The 10,483-nt window shown below is 36.1% G+C and overlaps 1 protein-coding gene across 2 annotated transcripts; it reads left to right on the top strand.

Moving 5' to 3' along the window:
* Positions 1 to 2,072: 2,072 nt before the first annotated feature.
* On the top strand, positions 2,073 to 10,223 carry LOC135202938 (lysine-specific demethylase 2B-like). 2 transcript variants are annotated; one of them, XM_064232415.1, is made up of 2 exons: positions 2,073 to 2,210; positions 8,381 to 10,223. In XM_064232415.1, the coding sequence occupies exon 2, from the start codon at positions 8,461 to 8,463 to the stop codon at positions 9,529 to 9,531; it is 1,071 nt and encodes a 356-aa protein (XP_064088485.1). In that variant the 5' UTR covers positions 2,073 to 2,210; positions 8,381 to 8,460; the 3' UTR covers positions 9,532 to 10,223. The 2 variants fall into 2 exon arrangements, with proteins under 2 accessions (XP_064088485.1, XP_064088486.1); XM_064232416.1 differs by lacking the exon at positions 2,073 to 2,210 and adding an exon at positions 2,346 to 2,561.
* The last annotated feature ends 260 nt before the right edge of the window (positions 10,224 to 10,483 follow it).

The raw sequence follows: 10,483 nt of genomic DNA, 5'->3' as shown, positions 1-10,483 counted from the left end.
CTCTTCTTTACCAAAAGGTTAGGGCTTATGTTTCATATCCAGACCTTTTCACAAACTTTTAAAATAAGAAAGATTTCATCTTTAGTCAATATCAGCTACGCAACAAATCAGAAACCCAACTGACGTAATAAAGTTGATGCATGTATTCGTAGATAGAGTTTTTTTCAAACGAAAAACTCAATTTACGAATCTGCAATGCAAACGAATTAGTTGGTCGGTGAAAGGAATGTGGCTTTGGACATTATCAAAATCTCCTTATGGCGTGGGATAATGGATCTGGATATTCGCTTTTAAACCTCTGGTTCCAGTAGGCCTTTTGGACCCCTGGCCAATATTATAAAAAAAACACCTTGTAAAACATGCAACTGTCATGCTATCAGCCTAACAGACATATTTTCATGTTCATATGTTCTAATTTATAGACGACCAACCTCATGAATTCTTGGTTTAAATAAATTTTTATTTCCCATTTTCACTTTTATTTTACGAAAGCGTGTTTTTTTTTGTCACTTCTATTTCTAGTTACTGCTGTAACAGCATCAAATTGGTAGGCATTTCTATTTTCCACTTTTGAAAACTGTTTTTGCAACAGCATCAAATTGGTAGGCATTTTTATTTTCCACTTTCGAAAACTGTTTTTTGCAACAGGATCAAATTGGTAGGCATTTTTATTTTCCACTTTTGAAAACTATTTTTTGCGACAGCATCATATTGGTAGGCGTTTTTATTTTCCACTTTTGAGAACTGTTTTTTGCGACAGCGTCAAATTGGTAGGCATTTTCATTTTCCACTTTTGAAAACTGTTTTTTGCGACAGCGTCAAATTGGTAGGCGTTTTTATTTTCCACTTTTGAAAACTGTTTTTTGCGACAGCATCAAATTGGTAGGCCTTTTTATTTTCCCCTTTCGAAAACTGTTTTTTGCGACAGCATCAAATTGGTAGGCATTTTTATTTTCCCCTTTCGAAAACTGTTTTTTGCGACAACATCAAATTGGTGGGCTGTGCTGAAATTTTAATGAGTAGAATATGACTGAATCGCAACATGATTAATACATTGCATAATAGTAGATTATTTTTAAAAAAGTCTTAAAACAGGAGGTTTAAACTTTAGAATAACAAATCAATTGTCCTTTGATCTTCAGAATAGAGACTCTACAAATGCTTTTTGGAGTGAAAAGGTCTTTGTTCATTTCCTTCTTCTTAGAGTTGAGTTTATTAGATATTCTTCTCGGAATATGACTGCAGTATTTCCAAATTCATTTCCTTATCAAAATTCTGCTGTTATTCTACCTAGGCGACCAAGCTTTCAAATGGCTTCATTCCAGTCTAAACATTCACTTATCTGAGGGCCACGACCCAATTGCTATCAGGCACTGAATAGAATAAAAGAAGAAGCCATTTAAGAAAAATTGAATAATATAGCATGCATGTTCCAGTATTTGCAGTTTCTCTTCTATTCACCTGATACTTAATTAAACACTGTTTCACAATCTGTGCAGCTTCTTCTTGACGCACCGGTTGAAAATAGAACATCTTGATTGAAATTTTGTTGGCATTAACTTTAATCTATTTGCAGTCAGATCTTGCTTACGTCTGATTAAAATGGCAGGACTTAGCACGTCTAAGTCTTCGTCCCGTACCCAAATTGGAAATGATTAATAGAATTGCGGAGTTCTTGATCCAGAGATGATGAAGTTTTAAAGGTGAAAAAATATATTATGCATATATATATATATATATATATATATATATATATATATATATATATATATATATATATATATATATATATATATGCATTTCAGGATAAGTCAAAATCATAGATAGTGCTTTTACAGGACTGTTGAATCACAGGAAAATCTTTGCTCAGCTAATAACAGGAATTCGTGTTTTAGCAGAGTTTGTAGCTTCACTGAAATTCGAATGGTCGTAGCAAATACATTGAGTAGTTTTTAATCTCTCTCTCTCTCTCTCTCGCTTCATCACTTTTCGCCACCTGTTGGCAATAATCCCAATCACTCGTCATAACTCAGTTCCAACCCCTCTCTCTCTCTGCCAGTCCTTGAGTTAAAACTGTTTAGCTTCGTGAAACAAGTGGCACTGAATTGTTTATGATAGGATCTGAACGCTTTAGCTTTATTCGAGAGTTATATACACATTTGTTTTTAGATTTATAGAAGAGGTATTCTCGGCTGGACCGCATAGGGAAGGTTTGTATGTTTTTTTTTTTTTTTTTTTAAGTTTTCAAATATGAGTCTCATATTTACTGGTTGCCATGAGAGTTTTTTTTTTTTTTTTTAAATTCGTGGTTAATCTCCGTTACACTGAATTTTTGGGTTTTTGTCCATATATCTTGTAGGTATATATGACCCAAGTGTTTATCCAACAAGAACCTTGTGTTTCATTCATTCTGGACCATTATTTGTGACGAGAGCCTCTGTTATATTTCGTGTTTACCCACTCCTTGCGTTGAAACATCATGAAGGAGACACCAATGGGGATCCTAGCATTTTGGTTGGGGGAACTAAAAGGAGAACGCTAAGAAAGGCATATATCACAAGGTAACCGTCTTAAATGCTACTACTGGACATTACTACTGATAACTGGATAATCAGTAGTTATCACCAGAAAATTTATCCACCTCGAAGATATGACAAAAGTATTACTTAGGCTAATATATGAGTTTAAATTCTCACCAAATTCATAAACCTTTTATTTTTACGACTGCTCATCACGTGATTAATTTCTGGCCATTTTTTGCTGGTACAAACCACTAGATTGTGTTTTCCAGGTCCATGTATTTGATTATTCTAGTTGGTTATCAAATCGAGCATAATTCACAAATGCATCCTAATCTAACCTTTCCTTAACCAAACTTAGCCAAATGGGTTGTGTCCTGTGCTCTACCTTGACCTATCTGACTTAGAGCACTGTAGTACTTGTAACTCCTTTAACGTACCTGTCCTTGATATACCTTAAAAGCTGCTATTTGCCTTATTTCATCGGTGGTTTTGATCTCTGTATTTTATCAAACCATAAATAAAAAAAACGGACTTCTTAATACTAGGCTATGGTTACCTCCAAGTTTTGTATTCTATCAAACCATAAATAAACTTCTCAATGCTAGGCTTTAGTTACCTCCAAGTTTTGTATTTTATCAAACCATAAGTAAAAAAAACCGACTTCTCAATGCTAGGCTATGGTTATCTCCAAGTTTTGAATTTGGTCAAACCATAAAAAAAAAAAACTTCTCAATGCTAGGCTATGGTTACCTCCAAGTTTTGTATTTTATCAAACCATAAAAAAAAAACTTCTCAATGCTAGGCTATGGTTACCTCCAAGTTTTATATTTTATCAAACCATAAGTAAATAAACAAAAACAGACTTCTCAATACTAGACTATGGTTATCTCCAAATTTTGTATTTGATCAAACCATAAAAAAAAAAGACTTCTCAATACTAGGCTATGGTCACCTCCAAGTTTTGTATTTTATCAAACCATAAAAAAAAAGAAGACTTCTCAATGCTAGGCTATGGTTACCACCAAATTTTCACAAGAATTTAAACAGCAGCATTCGCATTTTGATGATATATGTAAACTGGACTAATACTTTGTCAGGTATTTGTGAAAGTTAAAAAAAATTTAAACAGCAGCATTTGCTTTTTGATAATGTATGCAAACTGAACAGATAACTAGTCAGGTATTTATTACATAAGACTGACGTCCCTAGTGGGTACAGTTGAAAATGAATGAAGGGATAACACTCCATAAAGCTGATTGTTTTATATTTTTCATTTTCCCTGAAAATGTATCGGAACGCTTTTGAACATTTCTTTGCTTCCGATCTAAGAAGCAATATATAAATGCTACTGTACTGCACATGTACTACACTTGCCTAACAAACTCAATAACACTGAGATAGTGATCACTTGAGCCTTGTCGATGTCGCCTTTCATACTGGCAAGAAATTATCTGCCACATATCAGCCTACCCAAGGACTTAATTTCACAGATGGTGTCACTGGCGAGATATTGAAATCGTAACCCTACCATCTTTCCTAACTTAACCTAACCTTACCTTACCTTCGCATCGTTCCCACCCTAACCTAACCTAACCTAACCTTCTCATCGTTTTCTATCCTATCCTAACTTAACCTTCTCATCATTCCTATCCTATCCTAACTTAACCTTCTCATCATTCCTATCCTATCCTAACCTATCCTAACCCATTGCAAGAACTTGATCCTCTAGCCTATCAAAGTGTCAGAAATAACACCAACGACTTTTTACATGATAATGCTTGGAAGAGATTGTGATAGAACCTGTGTCTGAATACTTGATCGATGTCTTATGCAGCGAAGACAACTTTATCAAAGGCCATGGTGCAATCTCTTCGACTTGTTTTCTGTTCTTGTAAAACATCATTTTACAGATAGTTCACCTGTGACTCTTGATAATTCTGAAACACTTCTAAACAATCATTTTGATTTCATGCTTAGAATATGGTATTGAAATTTAGAAGGAATTAGGAGAGGTATGTTTTGGTGTTTTCGTTAATTTTTATTTTTTTATTAAACCGGCCGTTATTGCAACTACATAAATGCAAACCTTGTAGTTTGTAAATCTGTTATATTTTTCATAAACCTTTACCGAGAGAGATCATAGTTGTTGAAGTATATACACTTGCTAGACTTACGAAGGCTTTACCATCATCACTCATTTGGAGGGCCACCTTCTTGACCATAGTTCCTTACCTTGCCTTTGTAACCCTGGTCTTAAAAGTTGGGCTAACCTCTCCTACTTAGTCCAAATATTTTTCAATTTCAAAGATTGGTTTTGATTTCATCAAGTGAGAAGGATGTGCTAATGTTGGGTGGTCGGTTTGTGTATGGCAGCACCTCAACATTTTCATGAATTCAAATATGGGTTTTGATTTAATCTGGTGAGTAGGATCTGCTAAGATTGGGTGCTTGGTTTGCTCATGCAGCACATCGACAATTTCGTGAATAACCAATAGTAAGGACAGGTAGATTATGTAGGGATGGTGCTGTAGGCTATTTGCAGGTAATTTAATTTGGAGCTATAAAATTTGGAGCTATAAAAGTAGGATTAGACATAAATCTAGTACCTATACCATGTGAATCTTGTGGCATGACTCTTGCTATGGCAAGGAAAACATACTAAAAAAATATCTTGTGGATTTGAAAATAAATTTTTCAAAGGAATATTTGGAGTCAGATGGCAAGATAGAGTTGGTAATGATACCACGATGAAAATTCCAAAAGTTCTATAAGGAGATAAGAACAAAAATAAAAGGGAGATGAAGATGGATTAGAAGAGTAGCGAGTGATAATTGTTGGCTGGGTTCCTGTCCTGGTTGCTGCAAAGATACCCAAAGAGGATGATTATGATAAATCAAATGTTTTAGTTATTGAGCAAGAATACTCATGCGAACTGGCTGTCATATGTAATGCCTATGTTATATAAACCTTTTCCACCTTTTAATATTCTGTGGCAAACGTGAACCATTTATTGCTGAATTTAAAGCTTAAGCGTGGAATAGGTTTATATAAAATAGGCATTACATATCACAGCCAGTTCACATGAGTATTCTTGCTCGATTACTAAAACATTTGATTTATTATTACTCTTCTGGGTATCTTTGCAGCAACCAGGACGGGAACCCAGCCAACAATTATCACTCACTACTCTTCTAAACCATCTTCATCGCCCTTTTGTTCTTATTCTTATCTCCACATGAAACTTTTGGAATTTTCATTGTGGTATCATTACCAACTCTGTCTTGCCATCTGACTCCAAATATTCCTTTGAAAGATTTATTTTCAAATACTCAAAATATTTTCGAGTAAGTTTTCCTTGTCATAGCAAGTCATGCCACAAGATTCACTTAGTATAGGTACTAGATTTATGTATACTAAAATTCCATACTTTTGTATGGCATTTTAGGCTATTTCATTTCAAAGCTTATTCTGCTTGCACATTAGTTGATTTTCCTTTAATAGGATTTCCCCACACCCTATTTTAAGAGGAGTTGAATAGGCTTTCACCACATTCCATTTCAAGAGGAGATAAATAGGCTTTCACCACATCCCATTTCAAGAGGAGATAAATAGGCTTTACACATTCCATTTCACAGGAGATAAAATAGGCTTTCACCACATCCATTCAAGAGGAGAATAATAGCTTTTTCACCACATTCCATTTCAAGAGGAGATAAATAGGCTTTTACCACATTCCATTTCAAGAGGAGATAAATAGGCTTTCACCACATTCCATTTCAAGAGGAGATAGATAGGCTTTCCACATCCCATTTCAAGAGGAGATAAATAGGCTTTCACCACATTCCATTTCAAGAGGAGATAAATAGGCTTTCACCACATTCCATTTCAAGAGGAGTTAAATAGGCTTTCACCACATTCCATTTCAAGAGGAGATAGATAGGCTTTCCACATTCCATTTCAAGAGGAGATAAATAGGCTTTCACCACATTCCCATTTCAAGAGGAGTTAAATAAAGGTTTCTCACCCACATTTCATTTCAGAGGATTAAATAGGCTCCACCACATTCCATTTCAAGAGGAGTAAAAATAGGCTTTCACCACATAACATTTCAAGAGGAGAAATTAGGCCTTTCAACCAACATTCCATTTCAAGAGGAGTAAAACAGGCTTTCAACCAAACATTCCATTTCAAGAGGAGGAAGATAGGCTTTTACCACAATTCCATTTCAAGAGGAAGATAAAATAGGCTTTTACCACATTTCCATTTCAAAGAGGAGTAAATAACTTTCACCACATTCCATTTCAAAAGAGGAGATAGATAGGCCCAACATTCCCCATTTCCAAGAGGAGATTAAATAGGCTTTCACCCACATTCCATTTCAAGGAGGAATTTAAATGGGCTTTCACCACATTCCATTTCAAGAGGAGAATAAATAGGCTTTCACCACATTCCATTTCAAGAGGAAGATTAGATAGCTTTTCCACATTCCATTTCAAGAGGAGATTAAATGGCTTTTAACCACAATTCCATTTCAAGAGGAGATAAATAGGCTTTCACCACATTCCATTTCAAGAGGAGATAGATAGGCTTTCCACATTCCATTTCAAGAGGAGATAAATAGGCTTTCACCACATTCCATTTCAAGAGGAGATAAATAGGCTTTCACCACATTCCATTTCAAAGAGGAAGATAAATAAGGCTTTTCACCAACATTCCCATTTCAAAGAGGGAGAAATAAAAGGCTTTCACCAACAAATTCCATTTCAAGAGGAGATTAAAATGGGCTTTCCACCACATTCCATTTTCAAGGAGTGAGTTAAATAGGCTTTCAACAATTCCCATTTCAAGAAGGAGATAAATAGGCTTTCCACCACATTTCCATTTAATTCCAAACAGGAAGGATAAAATAGGCTTTCCACAAACATTTATCCATTTCCAACAAGGAAGAATAAACAGGCTTTCACCAACAATTCCATTTCAAGAGGAGTAAAATTAGGCTTTCACCACATTAACAAATTTGGCAAAGAGGGAGATAAAGTAGGCTTTCACCAATTTCCAAATTGGCAAGGGAGTAAAAACAAAGGGCTTTCACCACAATTCCATTTCGAGGAGAATAAATAGGCCCTTTCAACCACCATTCCATTTCAAGAGGAGTTTAAATAGGCTTTACGGACATTAACAATTTATTCAATTCAGAGGAGGATAGAATAGGCTTTCACCACATTCCATTTCAAGAGGAGATAAATAGGCTTTCACCACATCCCATTTCAAGAGGAGATAAATAGGCTTTCACCACATTCCATTTCAAGAGGAGTTAAATAGGCTTTCACCACATTCCATTTCAAGAGGAGATAAATAGGCTTTCACCACATTCCATTTCAAGAGGAGTTTAAAATAGGCTTCACCACATTTCCCATTTTCAAGAGGACCATAGCTTTCCACCACCTTTACCATTTCAAGAGGATAAAATAGGCTTTCACCCACATTTCATTCAAGAGGAGATAGATAGGCTTTCCACACCATTCCCAAACAGAAAATGGATTATTTCATACTTTACACACATTCCCATTTTCAAAGAGAGATAAATAGGCTTTTACCACATTTAATTTCAAGAAGAGATAAATAGACTTTCACCATATTCTATTTCAAAAGGAGCAGCACTAGATATCACTGTTACTAAATATTTGAAATATTTGTTTTGAATATTCAATATTGAACATAATCAAGTAAACAGTATCAGTATTATTATTTTGTACTCTGACTGAATACTGAAAGTGAATTAAAATGTAGGTTTAAGGCAAAAAGCAGTTTTTATATGTTGTGTATTTCTCAAAAGTTGAAATGTTTTTCTTTTTCAGGTGTCCAAAACGAAGGTTAAGGCCATCAGTCGTGGTACGCACAATATTTCCCCTGGTATTTCAAAAAAACAATCGACTCAATGGATACCATTGCAGCTAATAAAGAAAATATAATGGCTGATCCCAGCGAATCGTGTAAGCTTTGTGTTGTTCCTGCTCTAAGAAACACAGTTCCCCAGTGTAGTAAAGTTATTTACCCGAAGAGGCCATTATGGGAGGAGTTGCAAGCCAGGGTGAGCAAGACATTAGTGTACCCAATAATAATTGTAAGACCTTTGGGGCCAAATAAATTAGAAGATTACTGCACCGAGGAGTCCGATCTGCCTTACATGAACAGGGCAATAATGTTACGCGTATTTTCTCATTTGTCTGTGAGAGAGAAATTTATTGTTATGCAAGTCTGTAAAGCCTGGGCCAAATGGTCTATCTACCCGGCTCTCTGGAAGACAGTTCAGATCAACCACAAGAAAATAAATCTCATGCACTTAATGGGTATAGTTCGTCGTCAGCCAGAGGCTCTGGACTTGAGTTGGACCAGATTACACCACGATCAGTTATTGTGGTTGTTAAAACGGCTTCCTCAGCTACGAAAGCTTCACCTTCAAGGTCAAAAATGGGAAGTGGTGGAAGCCCTAAATAGCGCGTATTGCCCGTTTCTAGACACGCTCGACATTTCTCATTGCGCAAACTTGTCCAGCACTGCGCTAAGTAGGCTACTCTCGGTACCCGTGAGCGTCCACTCATTCTACGCTGACTTGGCCACGAGGCTTTGCGCGCTGAAGGAGCTGCGCTTAGCCGGGACCTACATCGGAGACGATGCCTTGCACTGCGTCGCGAGGTGCCTGCCCTCCTTGACCTCCCTCGATTTGAGCAGCTGCCAGAACTTGACGGATTTCTCGGTGGCCATCCTCTCCCATCCCGAAACGCCTCTGAGTTATAACCTGTCGTCTCTAGACATGAGGGACTGTAACAAGTTGACGTTCGCTGTCCTGACGTACTTTGAGTTTTTCCCTTCAATGAGGAAGTTGGCTATTTGCCCCTGCCTTCATATCCCGCTCAGGTTAGTCCGGGGCTGGGGGAGACGCAATGGCTATGTTGTAGCCCAAGACAATATTCTAGAGAGAAATAATAAGAAGGCGTCCACCAGCTAAACCTACTCTCTTAGATCTTTACCCCCGTTATCATGAAGATAGCCAGACATTCATAGTCACCAACATTGAATTGCAACGTTTCGTTTGCTATCAACATTGATTAATACTTATGCTGCTCCAGACTCACAATATATTGATGCTGCTCCAGACTCACAATATATTGATGCTGCTCCAGACTCATAATATATTGATGCTGCTCCAGACTTACAATATATTGATGCTGCTCCAGACTCAAAATATATTGATGCTGCTCCACTCACAATATATTGATATCATTGCCTACAATCTAGCTACATGGTTAGACTGACAGATGGAATCCAATGCAAAGTGTCATGACTAGATATATAGTAACCAACTCTGGTATTGAATTAATATGGAGGACACAGAAACTGTAAATGCAGATGGGTATACAATTTTGGATCTCAGATTGGCTGGAAATGGTGTGATAATGGGCTTAGTGAGTGCTTTGCAACGCGGCATTAAACACAATCGACAAATTCAAGCAAAAGAAACGGTATTATAAATACCAATAAATCTGCAGGGATTTGGATATTCGTACAAATTTTATTTTTATTTTTTATCTGATATACTGTTTAGAACAGTTGTAAATTATTTTTTAGTAGAAAAATTATTTTGCCTAATGTTTTGGTTTATTTTTAAGTCGACTGAATAAAACCTTATCGTTTGTTCAAGGAATTTTTTTTATCTTTTAACTGAAATAAAAAAAAAAAAAACTTCGAATTGATGACTACCAGTTTATAGCACAGAACACTCGTTTAACGTATTAGGGAAAGATTGTTGTCATATCGGTCGTTAACATTAAAGGATAAACACGAGTTGAAATTCGTGCACTTGAATCACATTAAATTGATTTTGGCAAAGCTAATTTGTCCAATTTATCTTACAATAGGAATTGATTTCATGGACTTAAATTTCTGTTGATAAAGCAATT

Source organism: Macrobrachium nipponense, chromosome 33 (assembly GCF_015104395.2).
Source record: "Macrobrachium nipponense isolate FS-2020 chromosome 33, ASM1510439v2, whole genome shotgun sequence".
NCBI classification, from domain to species: domain Eukaryota; kingdom Metazoa; phylum Arthropoda; class Malacostraca; order Decapoda; family Palaemonidae; genus Macrobrachium; species Macrobrachium nipponense.
Note: the sequence above shows the minus strand (reverse complement) of the source record. Positions and strands in the feature narration are given on the sequence as shown.